The sequence below is a fragment of the Stenella coeruleoalba genome (genome assembly GCF_951394435.1).
Source record: "Stenella coeruleoalba genome assembly, chromosome: 11".
Classification (NCBI taxonomy): Eukaryota; Metazoa; Chordata; class Mammalia; order Artiodactyla; family Delphinidae; genus Stenella; species Stenella coeruleoalba.
This window is the reverse complement of record NC_137157.1, coordinates 17948986-17968024: the sequence shown is the minus strand read 5'-3', so window position 1 is coordinate 17968024 and position 19039 is coordinate 17948986. Positions and strand designations below refer to the sequence as shown.

Genomic DNA, 19039 nt, shown 5'->3' with positions numbered 1-19039 from the left:
CTTAGAAACACCTGCATTTAAAGAGTCATTTGAAGAAGAGAAGCCAGCTAAAGAGATTGAAAAGGCATTCCAAGAAGGTTAGGAAAAAAGATTGGTATCATGTTTTTTACCTGTATAGTGGGCATCACTGTTTATGACTATGCATTTATGATGTATGCATGAGTGAATACAAGTCATAGACAGAAACAGTTTCAAAAAAGAGTATGTGGTGAGGATTGTTTACATTGCAGAGAAGTCAAGTAAATGAAAATAGATAACTATCCCTTAGAAATAAGTATCCCTTGACATTTGTCAGAGCCATTTCATTAGAGTTGTGTGCTGGATCAAATTTGGGGAGGTCAAGGAAGTAGAGACTGCTCTAAAGGAAATTAGCGAGGGAAGATGGTAACTGGAGAATACTTGTTTATAATGTTTATAGACTGAGGGCCAAAACTACTGAAGAAGAATTTGAAAACACCAAAAAGAAAGGAATGATTGATAAAAGAGGGTCCCAAAGTATGCAGAAGGAATGGGACCAAGAGCACAAGAGAATAGATTAAACTTCCTTAGGAGAGAAGTCATCATCTGAAATGGAAGAGAGGACAGAGGGGTTGGGCACAATCATAAATACATTTCTAGTTTAGGACAAGAGAAGGCAGAAAATTGGTGGCATTCATGCCTGATCACCTCTTTTTCTTTTCCTAAAATGGGAGGAAAGGCCATTTGATCTATGACTGAGTAGAGTTCAAGAACAGTGATTCAGTGTTTAGAATGGAAGAAGGAGCTGAGAAGTTGGAAATCTGTTATGGATATAATGCACTTTATTTTTCTAGATATTTTATGCCTAATGGTTAAGTCATATGACTGACTTTCGTGGTGCTCACGTTTACGATTTTAAAATTGAAAATGCCAAGAATTGGGTGACAAGAACTACAAGATACAGCAGTTATTTGCAGGTGTTATGTTAATAATTAATCCTTTCCCTTTAATTTTAGGTCCTCACACTTCAGTAAATATAGGTGTTCTAAGTAGTTGCCTGGACTTAAGAACAGTAATCCCTGAAACTTCTGTATCCAGTACTGTTTCCAACGCACAAACTATGGTAACCCAGCAGACCATTAAAACTGAATCATCCAGTACAAATGGGGCAGTTGTTAAAGATGAAACTTCACTAACAACATTCAGTACCAAATCTGAAGGTTTGAAATGTGTTTCACATACTGTATTTTGAACCATTTTTGTATATAAATTCATCAAACGTATTTGTTTTAGATGGGAATTGCATTTCATCTTGGATTGAATCAAATATAAAAGGATAAGTTACCTTACATAAAATAGTTAAATTAGCACACACTGTAATACAATCAGAATGTATCTTTCCTACCATGAACTTATTCTGCAAAATTTTTTTTCCTTAGAAAAGATTAGTTCTAGGCTGTGGAGTAACAATTCTCCCAGCTTGATTGATTTCTGATTTTGTAAATTCTCATTTTATTCTTTTGCAATAGGAATTGTGTTTCATGTTTGGTGAACATTCTCTGAAGTTCCAACTAGTCATCAAATCCTTAAAAAATGAACTTTGTGAATTAGTTCAAGTTAGAGGGTCCATATTTCCAATTATTGTGATTTTTTGTATATTTATAATTATATTTTAATATATCTGTTTGATAAGTGATTATGTAAGTCTTATCTGATGAATTGTTTAATTTTTAGTTGATGAAACATGTGCATTACCTGCAACTAAGATCAGCCGTGTAGAGGCACATGCTGCAGTGATGCCATTTTCTGTAAGTATATTACCTGGACATGATATATGTTTACAGACGGTTAAATATGCTTTAAATGCTGAGCACCTTTAACATAAATTCAGGAAAAGACTCGGGTATCCTCTAGTAATTGTTTGACATAGATTGGAAAATGAAGGGTTAAAGAGAAAACTGTTCACAGTATAATGTTAAGTGGAAAACTGTGGACAAAATATATATACTGCATTCCCAATTTTATTAAAAACACACACAGTGTGTACATTCACACTCTCACGTGAGTCCTCACACATCTGCACTACGATGCTAGATGACTTTCTTCAGGTTGTGGGGCCAGAGATAATTTTCATTTTCTTCTTTATGCTTTCAGGATTTTTCTGTAATAAAATGTTACTTTAATAATCAGAAATGTGTGTGTATACATACATATGTGTATATATTGAAATTATATTAATGGTTTAAAGAGTAAAAGGACATGTCATAAAACATAAAACTTGAATGGCTTTATTGCTAACTACTTAATAGGAGAACAACAGAATACTGCAATACCGAGTCAGGCATACCTGTAGGGTATCCCAACAATCGCTGACATTGGGTTTTTTGGTGGAAGGCCAGAATTAGTCTGCCTGGTACCAAATTTAAATGCTAGGAATGTGCCTCACAAATAGTATACTAAGATTGTTTCACTTAGATGAATACATGTGTTTGTGTATATCTTTAAATTTATTTTTAAATTCTCAGTCATTTTAACTTTATTGCTATGAGCAAGAGTTTTTATTTGACCTAAAATTTACCTTTTAGAATCTTCAAGATTAGTCTGTAGTTGTAGTTTTCTTTCAGTCATGATCTTATGGCTTTTGATTCTGTATTTACCTTCATCAGCTTTCACCTTTCCAGAATGTTAAGTCCCAGTGTTCTTAGACTCTTCTCAGAGAAGAATTATTCAAATGAATTTTTATCTCTTAAATCTATTTTACAATGCATCAGCCAGAGTGGTATCTGTTATTTCAGTTGGAGCCAGTTGTTTTATAAAAGTTGTTGAAGAGAGTTTTTACAACTTTAAAATGAAAACAAGTTTAAAGCTATTCCTTTTCTAAAAACCTTAAAGACTCCTCTAGTTAGCTCGCTTTGTCATGTGTGATAGCCTAAGTAACAAGTAATGTGAATTATAAGCATGTACCTCTGCTGTTATATATTCAAGACAGAAATAAATAACTGAAGTGCACATTTGTTTTGAGCTTCTGGAAACAGTGTCTCATTTATAAAGAAGATGGCTTAAAAAGGTTAGTTCCAGGGTTAAGTATAATTCACTTATCACTAAAAGTAGCTTAAGGTAAAGGAAGTTTATTAGTCTTGAAGCAAGGTAAAAATGTAAAACTGTTTAATCTGTTCCTCTTTAGTATATAATAAATTATATTCAAATTGCATTTTAGTTTTGAACATTTTTTCTCCTTTTAGGTTTGGAGAATCACAGGTATTTCAAGTGCAAAGATCACTGAATTTCTGCTAGTTGTTTTTGAATCTAGAAATAAGCCAGCTTGGAATGAATTTTTCCTTATTTGCTCCTTTTGGAGCAAGTTGTAGTGTCACATTAAAGGGATTATTACATTTTCTGAGAGAGTCTCTGAAATGACAATGTTCTATAAAACAGCTGGCATTTTAACGTATCACTGATTGGAAAGCATGCTAACTCCAGCTAGGTTGATAGCACAGAGCTACTGACTTGGAGAATGCCTGTCACTCCCTATGTTTGAATTGGCAACCCTGTTTCACTGTCAGTTGACCTAATCTGTTAAGAGTTTATTTACTTATGAGCTATTAATTGTGGTGTTTACCCATATACCTACTTGTAGATCACTGCATGGATTATTAAATCTTGAAATTTCTTGTATGTTCAGTAAGAGTCTTCATAAATGTTTCTTTCTCTGAAATTAGAAAGAGACTCCTTCAAATCCAGTGGCCACAATGAAAGCAGGAGAACGACAGTGGTGTGATGTAGGAATTTTTAAAAATAATACAGCTTTGGTGAGCCAGTTTTATTTGCTGCCAAAAGGGAAGCAAAGCATCTCAAAGGTAGCTATTGACATACCTTCTACACTGTTAGTTATAAGCCTCAAGAATGAGATTTTAAAAAGTAATCCTGATTCAGGACATTCGAATGAGTGAAATTGGGATCTGTTTGCAATCTATAATTGCGAGTTCTATATATAGTTATCTTGTATTCTTTGTTAAGACTCTTTTTATAGAATATATCACAAGCAGATTATTTTAAAAAATCTCATACAATCACTGGGCTGAATTTTGAGTCATAAGTGATATGGTCTGGCCAGTACAGATAAAGATTTTTTGAAATATCTCTAATTTTGTTACCTGGTGTGTTTAAAGAATGTTTAAAGAACATTTTTTTACTTAGAACTTTTGTTATTCCTAATTTCACAGTTTAAAAAGTTTAAAAACCCCTATGCTATTGAATACAATCTAATTTTCCCTTAATTCTAAAGTCCCTTAAAGAGGACCTCATATATATAGATGAGACATTAACCCTCTAAGAATTATGAAATAGATAACAGCGCCAAATCATATTGAACTAATATTTTTCTGGAATGGGGAATTTCAGAGAGGGAATTGCCAAAGAAATACATATTCAGTTTGAATCTCCCAAAGATCTTACTAATGGGGAATATATTATTTATCATTATATTTTAGTTTCTCTAATATTACTTCTGGTGTCTCACTTTTACATATTGAATTCTTCCAATTCTTGACAAAAGTAGATATCCTAGTTAATAATTTGTTGGTATTATGCCTAACAAAATTTCTGGCTGTAGTTTGATTTCATATACATGGAAATATCCTTATCTAAGGGCCTAGTAGCTATGTTTTTCCCAAAAGAAAGAAAAGAACATAAAATTTAGAGCCAGTAAACTTGAATTTGAATCATTAGTTCCAGTACTTGACAGTGTGACGTTGGACAAGTCACTTGTTTAACCTTGCTGAGACTCAGTTTCCTCATCTGTGAAATGGAGATGACCTAACTTCCTTAAAAAAATGGGATGGTACATTGGCACTACCTGTCTCACAGTGGTGTAGTGAGAGTTAGGGAGAATATGTAAAAATTGTTTGAAAGTTGTAGATGTTATGATCTTCTTATGCAGAGTATGCAGTCCAATTATTTAATTTAACATTTTTTCAGCATCTGCTGAATATTAATTATTAAAATGCTCTGTACTACGTGCTAGTCATTCCTTTTCTATCAAGTTTGCTTGCCTGTGTCCAAAGGGTATTGTTCCTGGCTAGACTGTTTGACAGTAAATTTTCTGAGGTTTCTACTCCACGTTAAGTTTACATGGAGATAGTTGTTACCTTGTTTATAGTGGTCAGTTTTTTTCTATCTCCATACTCTTCATGTGCAGAATACCCTTATATTTTTTTTTATAGCCAGTGATTCTCAACTGGAAAGGCACTTTTCCTCTGGATGAGAATCACCAATTTATGGGCTTAAGTTACTTTTGTTTTGGGGGAGGGGGGGTTCATTCCATGTATGAAAGAGGAAAATAAATAATGTGAACTACAACCCTAAAACATAATTCATTCTTTAAAAGTTTTGTTATTTAATGAAAAAATAATTAATTGCATCTTTTCTTTGACTTTTGCATATATTATATTTTAGATAGGAAATGCAGATGTACCTGACTACAGTTTACTTAAGAAACAAGATCTTGTTCCAGGCACAGGATACAGATTCAGGGTTGCTGCCATCAATGGTTGTGGAATAGGCCCTTTCAGCAAAATCAGTGAATTTAAAACTTGTATTCCCGGTTTTCCTGGAGCTCCTTCTGCAGTCAGAATTTCAAAGGTGAGACATCAGGTCAAGACTTAATGATTTAAATTACTGAGACTTTGTACATGAAGTAAAACTATCAGTTTAGAGATTCTTGTTAGTGTCTGATGAAATGAGAGGTATCTAAAAGGGGTAGATTAAAAATTTTTTTAATATTTTTCTCTAATCATTCATGATATTTTTAAGGACCAAAATTTCAAGCAGAATTACAGCATCCAAATTTTAGAAGGTCAGGGAAATCTGTGTGTGCTTCTTAATATTAGCTTTGTTCTTGTTATTATGGAACCAAAAAGTTTTGTGCTGGAGAATTTTAATAGAACACATTTAATTGGATTATATTTTATCCTAAGGTCCTATCCCTATTTAGAGAAGATAAGGTCTGCTTTCAGATAAGAAAAATCCCTTTCTTGGGGTAGTACAGGCAGACTTTTAAGCCTAGTTATGTTTTTTAAAAGGACATGAATTAAACACTATAGATCGAATTAAGTTTGGTTTTTTAAAAATCAACAATAAAAGTTCTAACATCTAATGCAGTTACTTTAGTGAAAAACGTCTTGTGTTCTAAAGATAGACTCAACATAATAAGTGATATTAGAGAAAACTTCAGAACTTTTACCTGTTTTTGTTTTTGTTTTTCCCCCACTCTTCAAGAATGTTGAGGGTATCCATCTTTCCTGGGAACCTCCAACTTCACCTTCTGGAAATATTTTGGAATATTCAGCCTACTTGGCTATCCGCACAGCACAAATACAAGATAATCCAAGTCAGCTTGTGTTTATGAGGATTTATTGTGGTCTAAAGACATCATGTATAGTAACTGCTGGGCAACTTGCAAATGCACATATTGATTATACATCCAGGCCTGCCATTGTGTTCAGAATATCGGCAAAGAATGAAAAGGGATATGGACCAGCTACACAAGTTCGATGGCTTCAAGGTAACAATAAAAAAGCACCTTTAAATTGATTTTTTTTAAACTGAAGGTATTGTGATGATTATTTATTAGTAACTGGTTTTGAAGATTTGTCATTTAAAAGAGTATTCTCTGACTGTATTTCTAGCAGTTATGAATTTGAGTTTGTAAGTTGTTCTTAAAATGTATTTGCTCAATTCTAGATCCAAATAAAAGTAGAAAAGAAGCAAAGCCTCTCTGAAAACTAGTATATGAATTCTTCCTTAAAGTTATAGCTCTTTTATAAAGGAAAATAGTAAAATTAAGATAAAAGCTAGAAGGCTTTATTACTCCAATATCTTTTATAAAGGCCATGTAACTCAGTCATCCTAGAGTTATTGAGATGATTCTAGTAACTGGCTGTTGTACACTGTGCTGTCTTATATAGTAAATGTTCTCTACATTGTAAAGGCCCTGTCCTTGAGTATTCCCTCTAACTTTATTCTATATGAGCAGTGGTCCTCTAACAGCTATCTTCTACTGGATAATATTTGTAATACTGATTTTAGTAGCCATTTGATTCATTTCTTTATCTACAGTTAGCACAGAGCTTAAGAAATTAAAAAAAGAAAGGCAAGTTCAGAAATCTGCTTTTGAATTTTCATCATTTTCCAAGAATCATGGCAACATACAAAACGGATAATGGATTTTCTTGATTCATACCAGGTTGATATATTGGAATATATTTTTGGCCAAAGCACTTAACTTATCTGGCCCTCAATTTCCTGATTAATAGATGAGGGAGTTAAAAGAGTTTACCTTTAAGGTCCCTTTCAGCAGTAAAATTCTGTATGTTCATCAGTAGTAAAGTATATCCCTAAACATTTTAACATCCGTCTCAATGGGTCTAATTTTACTTTTGCTGAAATTAAAATGTTCATAGTTTAAAATTCAAAGTTAAAGTATGTCCTTCTTATTGAAGAAAGAAAGAAGCACCTTAACTGGACATGAGTTTTGAAATAGTGTTTTAAACATTTGTAAGATTTTTGTAAATGCTCTAAATGTTTTATTTTTGCATTGTTTTTACCTTGAAATTGTATAAACTTTTTTACAACTGAAATATAAGCATTAGACAGCTTACTCAGGTTCCATTACAACCTTAAAGATGCATATAGGCATTATGGATACTCTGCTACAGGTAACTTGTTTTAAACCTTCTAGACGTTTCATGGTTCCACTGCCTATTCGAATCTGGAATGAATATACAGAGCAATAATTGCAGAAAAGATATTTCAGACTAAGAGCTGCAGTAACTGCAGGGGCACAGGTCTGTCATTTTATACCATGTAACCTTATGCCAGTTTAGGTTGACTGAGTAGCTATGTCCTCAAACTTCATGTATAATACTCCAAGCAAAGATGGATTTAATTGTGCAGAATTGATATATATGTATGTTCCAGTTACTAATTTAAAAGTGTATAGAATATTTTAATATATAATTTTTGTAAAGAACTGGGATTTTTATACTACAGTATTTGTAATTAATGTGTCTCACTAATTTTCTCTTGAAGAAAATATGCAAACTGTTAGACACGTAATGAGTGATTTCCAAACTCTAAAGGTAAAATAAATGCACTACTGTGGTGTTGTTAGAATACCTTTTTTGTGGCTATATGAATCCTTAATCTTTAAATGTGTACTTTACAAACAGTGTTTACAAGGAGCTTCTCTGGTTTGTTATCCCAGCACCTCCCTTGGTGAGAGCTTCATTCTGCATTTGTTTAACTCATATGCTTTGCTTTTGGCATATGCTTGCTTTTTGCACTAGTAGAATTTTAACTTACCTCATTATTATGTTTGTAATCATTTGTGTAGCTTCCATAATATGTCTGATATAGGCTAAAGAAGTACTTAACCAAAGTTAAAATAAATGGTAAGCAATTTTGCACATATTAAATGCTAGGGTTTGTTGTGTATATGTGTGCGTTTAGTTATAAAAAGAATAACTATGGAAAGTTATAGTAAGTATGTGTTTCAAGCCCAATCATTTTAATGATCTGTTTGCTTTATTAGGAAAAGGTCTGGCTTTTAACCCTTTATTCTCTGCATTAATTAACAATTTGCATCTTGAAGCACTTCTCTTAATGACAAGGAATAAGTTGACTTTAAGCAAAGAATAGAATATTTGTTTGAGTGTGTACATTTATACCTACTTAGTATTTTGTTTAGTTTACTTTGTTTAAATATCTCTTCTTTTCTAGACTAGGAGGTGAATATGAACCTGTGGTTCTAAAATATGTCTTATTTTCTAGAGAGAAAGGCAGTCTTTCTATACCAAGGGATTTGTTAAAATAACATGTTTTTACTTTGAGAATCAGCCCAGTTTCTTACCATTTTTTCACATTTGTACATTAAGTAGTAATCACATTTATCGCTGATAAATGATTGGTGACTGAAAGACGCCATTAGGAAATATCTGTGGCTTTCACATTAATAGTTAATAAGAGATCATTGAGCTATGTGTTTATGAATAGAATGGATTGGGATAAATAACAAGAGAAGTGCATTTAGCTTCTTATGATTTGCACATTTTCTACGTGAAGATCCCTTTGTGTAGCAGTGGGTTATAACATGCAGGTATCTTTCATAAAAGGATTTACCCTGAGTTAAATTACTTTCTTTACTCCTCCCAGCTGGATAAGCAATTCAGATGTACAAGCCTTTGTGCCATAGTCCTCTTCCTGGACTCTGCAGATTTGGTTCACATAGGTAGTAAAAAGATTTTGCTGTTGCATGCTCTTAGAATTATGTTTTCTAAAATATTGTATTGGCTTCATTTTAGTTTAGTAAACTGTTTGGCAACTTAACTAGAAATAGGGTATTATAAACTCACTTTTATCTGCATTAAAAAAAAAAACAAATAATCCAATTGCATGTATGAGGGCCCCCTGCCCTATAACCCAACTGCATACTTATAATCATCTGTAAGAAGGTGAAACTGTTGATCCATTATTTCAAAGAGTTGTAGACTAGCAAAGATTTGTTCCAGTTAGATATATGGTCTACTATAACTGGAGATATTTTTATTTTTAAAAATTGCAGCACTTGTAGCATAAAAATAACTTGTAACGTTGGATATGAAGAGATTATTAGTATTTAAAATTACTGTAGTCATCTGATCATAAATGAAATAGGTTACAAAATAGACTTGGTCCTTGACCATTTAAGGTATAACTGACAGTTATGTTTTCCAAGACTAATTTTAGGCAGTTTTATATATTGTGTACCAATGACATGTAAAATAAAGCACCTTTTCTACTATAAGCAATTACAGGTGTTATTTATTTTGAACTACATGGTAGAAAAATTAGTGGTGGCAGAGTAAATCTGTAGAAATGCTGATGTTGTATCATTCACTTAAAATGATACAGGCAGGCTCATAAAGAATGAACTTTGTCTAAAAACTTGTTTATTTAGTGGATTGTGTTTGGGAGTCATTTTCTGATAGAAATGTAGAGCCTATCTAACCTTCATTGTAACTAAACTAGTATGCTTGAAAGTAAAAAGGCAGATGGCTCCAAGAAACAGACTAAAGTTGTTGTCACCTTTTTTTGGTCTTCTTTACTCTTAATTTTTTTTTTCTTTATGCTTTTCATTTTAATTCATAGCAGCCAGTCTTCTGTCCTGCTACTCCATCAAAATGGCTCTAGCAGAGGTCAGGGATAACGTCTCATTTCCCAAATCCATTGAATTCTTTCATTGTACTTAATCTTGTCATTTGAAACTTAAACCACTCCCTTGACACTTTCACGTTTTTTTAGTTTCTGTCAGACTGTGCTCTCTGTCTTTTTATGCACCTCCTTTCGTCTGCAGTCCCCTTTTCCACTCCCACCTGTCTCCATTCATATTTTCAAGATTTAGGTAAAGGTCTCCAACCTGCTGAAGCCTTTCCTGACATACTTCATTTCTAGGTAGATTTGACCCATTTTTCTTATGCCCCCACTGTCCTTTGTTCAATCTTCTGTCATAGCAGCCTAAAAGCTCTTGCGCCCTTACTTGTTAGTGTTGTTATTCCTCTCCCTCTGCCAGATGGTCAGAGACTGGGTCTTTATCTCTCTTCCATATCAGCCATTTAGCTGCTACTTAAATATTTTAACAAATGACTAAATAAAATTGCACCTTTACATCTCTCTCCATACTCTCACTCCCCTTCTCAAATTGGGTCAAAGTGAGAGGGAGGCTTTGAAAGGGAAAGAGATTTTAGCAGATTTAATAAGCCTCTGGAGGAAATACAAGCTCCACCTTTGTCTTACCCTACCCTGCTGTTACTTAGGTTCCTAAGAGAAGTTCTGGGATAAGTAAGAGATATGTCACATATTTATTAGGCTAAAAGGGATTTAATATGGGTGTGTATAGATCTCAAGAGGAATTCTTTGATCTAAAAAGATCTGAGAATTTAGTGAGACTGGTGGGCATTGCTGGATAATGATTTTTAACATTGGATGATCAGGAAAATGAGCTAAAAATATTTCCAAAGTCAGTCTCTCTGATTTCCATATAGGAAAGCCATGGACAATTGTCTAACTTTAGAAGAAGCTACCTACATATTTAATATGTAAGCACAGGGAGCTGCTGGAGGACACAGAGCACCAGCATTAGAACCTCACTGGAGTCTGTCAGGTCACTGTTGTCACCTCTAAGCTTACAGGACAAAGGATTCTTACACTACTGGAAAACAAGATGACATTGGCACACCTTCTTTCCAAGTTTCCCAGTTATAGTTGGGAGTCCTTATACTTATATATTTCTGTAACTCAGAAAAAGACTTTAAAAATCATGCCTGGAAAAACATGAACTACAACATTCTGGGGAGAAACAATTCTATAAACCGAATGATGAAGGAAAAAGCTATACCAGCCTCCTTATTCAAAATAGATCTCTATATCTTCTATTTCTGTAACTATATAAGGTAGCATCTAGTGTTTGTTTTTGAGCATAGAGTAACTTTGTCCGCTAGTAAGTCATGGTCCAAGAAATGTCCACCTCTGACCAAGAGGATTATCCATTCCTCCTCTGAAAAGATAGACTGGAAGTTCCCTACAAGCTTGAGAAAAGCTCCCTCCCTATTTCTCTGTTTCTTATTGGAGAAGGAGGACAAAGCTACAGGTATAATAATTACATCCGATTTAACAAAGTTGTGGGTGTGCCACTTAAGGCAGTGTAGCATGTAAGAGAGGGGGCAGGGCTCTGGAGGTCCAGCCAACTGCTTGATCCGAAATCATCCTGCTGCCAGTTGCAGTTTAGCACCTCCTGGTGGCATCGTCCATTCCAGCTTACATATGGGTAAGATTTGGGGTCTTTTGTAACACGCAGCCTAGGATTTTTAAAATAGTACAACGATGTCTGGAATTTTCTGAATGTTTGGAACCTAGTTGAAGAGATTGGACCTGAAGGATACACTGTCTGCTCTCCATTTCCTGAGAATGTATTGCCAGCCATTTGCTGCCGGGCCTAGTCTGCCTCTTGCACCACCTCCCTAACCCAAGATAATAACTTTAGCCTGCCTTGTTGGGTACGAGGGATGGATCCAATGTTTCAAGATCTTTTTTTTCAAATTTCTAAATTGTATACCAAAATGTATAGCTAATCCCCTGAATCAGGTGAAAATGTACCTTAACTGTGCCTTGTTTAATTTGCAAAATGGCACTGCTGGTGAAGACCCTGGCAAAGATATGATTGCAAAATTGTTATGACACTTGTGACCAACCTGGGCACATGTTATTGACCAATGTGGAGAAACAGTCAGTAGCCACCAAGCACTTTCTGTATTTTTGGATTGCTTAACACGTAGATGCACTATTAGGAGAATGTGCCAAAGGGAATTTGTACTTTTGAAAGTCAACAGAATTCAGTAAAGAGGCAGTGTCTCAGTTTATTTTGTGATTTGTATCACCTATCATTTCATTCTCCGCTTTATACAAATAATTATATACCCAATGAACAACATAACCAACTAACCAGAATCATGCCAGTGGCTGAACCAACTTGGCAGAGCAGTGCTATAATACTGCCATCTCGTTAGATCCCAGCTCTCTGGGAACCCATTTACCGTCTGTGAAGAACAGCCCATATTCATTCCTTTTTTCATATTACTATGTACTTCTTCCCCACCAGTTACAATAATTGCCTGATATGCAATGCAGAACAGTGGCTGAAATAATCGGATGTTCCCTCTCTTTGTTGATGAAGTTATATCCCGTAACCTTATATCCTTTTTCTTTTACGATGTTTGTTGAGAATAAATAAAATGATCCCACATGTGCTCAGTCTTCAGCTTAAGAACTAGAATACCCTCAGATGTGTAGAATTACCCCACTCTGTCTTCCCTCCCCACATACCACATGAGGTAAACATTATTCTGGATTTTTGGGTAAAATTCCCATGTTTTTATTTATGGCCCTGCCATCTATATTATGTATCCCTAATAATATATTATTTAGATTTACCTGTTTTTGAACTTTTATGTAAATGGTATCATGCTGTATGTATTCTTCTGTGACTTTTTTCTGACACTGTTTTTGAGATTCTTATCCATGTTTATGCATGTAAGTGTATTTCATCTGTTTTTCACTACTGTATAGTATTCCATTATATGACTATACCACAATTTATCTATTCCTCTGTCCATGGAGATGTGGATTGTTTTCAGTTTTTGGCTATTCTGAATGATGCTGCTAGTGAGCATTCTGCCAGTTACAATGTAAGCTCCGTGTGGGCAGGGATTTTGTCTTTTTTGTGTGATTTTGTCTGTTTAACACATTCACAATGTCTAGAACAATGCTGGTACATGGTAGATGCTTAATAAATATTTGAGGAATGAGTGAATTCTTGTACATGTCTCCTGGTGCACACGTGCAAGAGTTCTCTAGGGCAGTTGTTTTCAAAGTATGGCCGAGGGACTCTTGAGGTCCCTGAGACCCCTTCAGGGGAGTCTGTGAGGGCAAAAGCGTTTTCATAAGAATACTAAGACGTTATTTGTCCTCTTCACTCTCATTTTTCACTTTTAAATGTTTTCCAGATATATGATGACATCATCACTCTGACAGCTTATCAAGTGTGTACCTATATATTTTTGTTTTGAAAATGCCTGTTTTAATTTCTAATATGGTAAATTTTGATAACTATAACCCACATGAACAACAGCTCTTTGAGGTCCTCAATAATTTTTAAGGATGTAAAGAGGTTCTGGACCAAAAATTTGAGAACTGATGCTCTAAGAAGCAGGTTTTACTTAGTCATACTGAACTGTTTTCTACAGCATTTGTACCAGTTAAGCTCCCACTGGCAGTGGTTGAGTGTCATTGCAAACACTTATATCTTAGCAAACTCTTAATCTTGACTATCTTTTATATTTGCCAATTGGATGGCAATTGTATAGTATCTTACTGTGGGTTTAATTTGCTTTTCCCTGATTACTAATGAAACTGAGTGTTTTTTCGTACATGAATGTGTTTCCTCTTCTGTGAAATACCTATTCATGTCTTTTTTGCCCATTTTTCTATTGGGTGTGTGTCTTTTTTTTCATTGATTCATATGATTTCTTTATATATTCTGGATGCCAGTCCTTTGTCAGTTAAACATGTTGTATGTATTTTCTCCCAGTTTGTGTATTATCTTTTGTGATTGTATTGAATTTATTGATTAGCTTGGAGAAAATTGATATCTTTTCAATAATGAGTCTTCCCATCCAAAAACATTGTGTATTTATCCATTTGGTTTTCTTTTAATATCTGTCAATAAACATTAACAATTTTTCTCCATAAAGGCCTTCATGTCTTATATTAGTTTTCTTTCTGGGAGTTTTATATATTTTTTAATGCTGTGGTAAATTTCTTAAAATTACACTTTCTATTCTAAGTGGATGTTGCTGATTATAGATATATTGCTGCTATGTGTTGATTTTGGATCCAGCAACCATGCTAAATTTTTATTAGTTCTAATAATGTATCTAGATGTCTTTCTGAGTTTTTTATGTAATCGCATCATCTGAAATGGTGGCAGTTTTCTTCCTTTCTGGTCCTTCTACCTTTTAAAAAATTTCTTCTTACATTTCTGTACTTGCTAGGACCTGTAGTACAACGTTGAAAAGAACTGATAGTGAACATCCTTGTCTCAGCCCCAATTTAAAGGGAGTGCTTTCGACATTTCAGTTGAGTATTTTTTTTTTTCCCACAAATGGCCTTCATCACGTTGAGATTCTCTTCTATTTCTAGTTTGCTAATAGTTTTATATGAATGAATGTTGAATTTTACTGAATGCTTTTTCTCATCTATTTAAATGGTTAAATTGTTTTTTCTTTTAATGTTAATGTATTAACTTATGATGGTTGATGTTTTAATATTGAACCAATCTTTAATTCCTAGGATAAACCCAGTTTGATCATGGTGTGTGTGTTTTAATACATTGCTGGACTCAATTTGCGAATATTTTCTTTAGGATTTTTGCCTCTACGTTCGTGAGTGAAATCAGCTTATAGTTCTCCTATTATGTCCTGTCATTGTCTGGTTTTGGTATCAAGGTTATACCAGTCTTATTAAATGAGGTTTTCAACTGTCTGTAGAGTTTAAGATTGGAACTAGTCTTTAAAGCCATGTGGTCATTAAGAGAAGATTTTAAACTATTGATTCATTTCTTTGAAGGTTTTAGCATCATTAGGATTTATTATTCTCAAGTCAGTTTAGTTAAATTTAATAAATTCTTCTAGGGATTTCTCCATTTCATCTTAGTTTAACTTTTTGATATTGTTATCCTTATTAGCTTTATATCGTTTTAGTTTCCACAGCATATGTAGTTATGACTCTTTTTCATTCCTGTTAGTTCATTTTTGCCTTCTCATTTTTTTTCATCATTAATCCTTCCAGAGGTTTGACTTTTTAACCCATTAGTCATTTTCAAAGTGTATTTCCAGATGCTAGGGGTGGGTTATAGTTGTCTTAATCTTTATTTCTTATGTCATTTTTCCAGAGAATATGAGCTATAAGATTTTCTGAAATTTGAGACTAACTTTATGATTTATCTTGTGATCAGTTTTTATACATGCCCCATGTTTACTTGATAAGAGTGTATATTCCTCGGTTTTTGAGTGTAGTGTCCATTAGATCAAACTTGTTAGTTGTGCTGTGCAGATCTTCTCCTTACTGATTTACCTTATAGTTAATTTCTTATTTACTGAAGAGTCTCAAGATCTCATTACGATAAGTAGATTTCTCAGTTTCTCTTTAAGTTGTGTTTGCTATCTTTTTCTTTGCTTTCTTTTTCTTTGGGCTTTATTATTAGATACATACCAATTTAGAATTTTTCTATCTCCCTGGTGAAAATTGAATTTTTTATAATTATGCAGTGACTCTCTGTGACTGCTGTTGCTTTCATCTTTTTGTTGTCCTTACTTACTATAGCAATGTTTTGGTTAGTGTTTATCTGAATATCTTAGATCTTTTTTTGGCCTCACATTTTGATACACACTTAAAAGATACAGCCACAGAAAACATACGGATGGTTTGGTACCTCTATTATGATTACAAGTATAATTTGGATTTATTTCTATGATTTCTGTTTTTATGATTTCTCATCATATCATCTTTTTAAATTTTTGTCCACTCCTCCCTTATCTTTCATTTTTCATTTTCTTATTCTTTTTTCCCTTCCTCTATTTGTTGGGGTGTTTTTCAATTACTATATTTTTTTCTTATGAGTTCTATTTGGTTTATAAATGTACTTCTTTTCCTGTGTAATCTTTTGCTCCTTATTCATATTTTCCATGCTTCTGTTCCTTTATACATCAGTAATTTTTCTGTGTTGATACCAGTATTCTTTGTGGGTGAGTCTACTGTTGTATAAATTGTGTTGCTTTTCATTTACGGTGCCATTTCCCCTTGTTTTGTGATACCTGAAACTTATTTTCCTTGGGAAAAAAGGAATTACTTGAAGTATGGACTGAAATTGAGATCCTTAAGATAATTTGTTTGTTCTGCCAAACACCCAGGGGCCAGTAACCTGAGACCACTTTAAATTATGAGCTTGAAGTTTCTCTGATTTCAGATCACAAACCTTCAGGGCTCACCAGTGATTATGAATTCAAGGGTGGTGGTGATTTATCCCCCTCCACCCAGAACCAAAATTGAACCAGGCAAGGTTCCTTGCTGCCCACTCCTCGGTGGTGGCCCAGCTAGACTCCAGCCTAAGTGAGCCTCAGGCTTTATGTCCAGTTCCCCCGCTACTGGTAGCTTCTGGTCTCCAGAGTTTAACAGAACTCTCATGGCAAAAGCAGGCTTTGGTGCTGGCTCACCTCACAGGTGTCCTGTTTCCATTTCATTTTTGGCGTTTTGCAGATGCCTTATACTTTCCTGTCAACTCAGTGACACGTTTAAAAAGATATTTATTTAATACAACTTTACATTGTTTCTTACATTTTGTTCAGCATTTGGTTTTTTAAAACAGGAGTTACTGAAGGTATCTAGACTGCCTTACTCTCAGAAATGAAGTCTAAATTAAAATTCATTTTACTTTGTCCTGATGTGAGTAGGAAACATAATAGTTTGTAGTCTGTACAGAATTGTAGGATGCCTCGTTATTTCCTTTGTACTGTCCTGCAAGACAGCACTTTTATGGTATGGGTACTGCTACTTGCAAGGTTGGAAATGTATAGAAAACCATTTTTTTAAAGTTACACTCTTCCTCCACAGTAAGGAATGGCTCTGCCATTTCCTTAAATGGCTATTAGCCCAGATATTACTTGTGTTCTTTGACTAGTGATTGCTTTGGTCTGAAAAAAAGGATTTGAATTTGGTTTCTTGTAAACCTAATATTGGGCATTATATATGCGTGAATGGGCCTTCTTGGCATACCTGTCCTAGCTGAAAGGCACTGTCTGTTATGACTTGTCTTTGCCTAGCAGCTTGTTTTCAACCTATTACCCAGTGTTTAAGGTTCAGAACTATCTTTCATTCAGATGTACTCTGAAACTGAGCCCTGGAAAAGAGGTACAAAAGTAAGACACAAAACCGTTACTGTTTGTACTTAGAGGACAATCAAGGAAGACCCAAATTATGCCTTTTTAAAAGAGGCAGAAATTTATGCTGTTGTGTCAGAAGTTTTTAATCTTATGTATTTTTGTGGAAGATGGAGGAATTACCTATCAACTTGTAACTTCCGCCCCTAAAAGGCATACATGGCCATTAGGCCTCTACAGACAGAGCCAGCACATATTTTACTGACTTTATTTGGCACGCTCGGTGGCACTAAACTTGGCAAAGGAGTTCTTAAGATACATTGCCTTGCACAGGTATCTATTTAATATGCAGTGCAAAAGGAAATTCTCTGGAGTAAGGTCAGGGAAAGCTGTAACTGTATTTCTAGGCAAACTTGTATCTCAGAATGTGATGCCCAGAAGCCAGAGATATGAATCCATCCCAATGCCATCTGTGGCCCATGGTTTGAAAGGATTCTGCCTTATGGTTTTAAAATCCTTAAAATCAGGTATGAAAAGCAGCATAGTCTTGAAGGAAATATCCATGGAGCAGTAGCAGCCAGCATCTCGGCTAATTACAAACCGATTTTGGGTGGTGCTGTTTTCCGTATTTGATGATTAGTACAAAGTTTTTACAAAAGTTTTAAAGGCTTTCCTGATGAAGTTTAAGCTGAGACCTGAAGGATGAGTTGGCCTTATCCAGGCGGAAGTAAGTAAGTATATGTGTTTAAAGCCATGGCAGGGGGCTGGGAAGAAACAAAGAACACGGCACAAGGAGCCAAGGGACCCGGATGGCTGGAGCAGAACGAGAAAGAGGAAGCTAAACTTGGTGAAATTAAGCAAAGTAACATTTCCAGCTCTAAAAGAAACCGTAAACTAAAACTGAATAGTTTTTAGACAGTATAGTACAACTCTTTGAAAACAGAGTTAGTAGGGTTGTTCTGTTTTTTACTCATGAGCACACTATATGACAATGTGAGTTTAATGTCAATATATATATAAATTATTACATAAACTAATAAATTGCCTAATTCAGGGATACCAAAATTATACACTTAAAATAGACTGGCTTTGGGAATTCCCTGGTGGCAGTCCAGTGGTTAGAACTCAGCGCTGTCACTGCCAGGGTCCCAGGTTCAATCCCTGGTTGGGGAACTAAGATCCCACAAGCCACATGGCGTGGCCAAAAAAATAATAAATTAAAAAAAAAATTTTTTTTAATAAAATAGACTACCTTTCAGTATAGATCTCATCCAGTATCACTTATTTGAGTGACTCAGAAGTTTATTTTTTTTGGCTTTTATTTATTTATTTTTTTTACATCTTTATTGGAGTATAATTGCTTTACAATGGTGTGTTAGTTTCTGCTTTATAACAAAGTGAATCAATTATACATATACATATGTTCCCATATCTCTTCCCTCTTGCGTCTCCCTCCCTCCCACCCTCCCTATCCCACCCCTCTAGGTGGTCACAAAGCACCGAGCTGATCTCCCTGTGCTATGCGGCTGCTTCCCACTAGCTATCTATTTTACGTT

General features: G+C 34.5%; 1 protein-coding gene across 2 annotated transcripts in view; it reads left to right on the top strand.

Moving 5' to 3' along the window:
* HCFC2 (host cell factor C2) overlaps window positions 1-14292 on the top strand; it is a 47317-nt gene extending 33025 nt beyond the window's left edge. Inside the window, exons 11-16 of one of the 2 annotated variants that reach the window (XM_079937156.1) lie at window positions 975-1178; window positions 1693-1766; window positions 3678-3815; window positions 5413-5598; window positions 6235-6520; window positions 13647-14292. In XM_079937156.1, the coding sequence (XP_079793282.1) occupies window positions 975-1178; window positions 1693-1766; window positions 3678-3815; window positions 5413-5598; window positions 6235-6520; window positions 13647-13705 (947 nt within the window). In that variant the 3' untranslated portion in view covers window positions 13706-14292. Of the gene's footprint in view, window positions 1-974; window positions 1179-1692; window positions 1767-3677; window positions 3816-5412; window positions 5599-6234 lie in introns of both variants that reach the window. The other variant, XM_079937155.1, reaches the window with a different exon arrangement.
* The last annotated feature ends 4747 nt before the right edge of the window (window positions 14293-19039 follow it).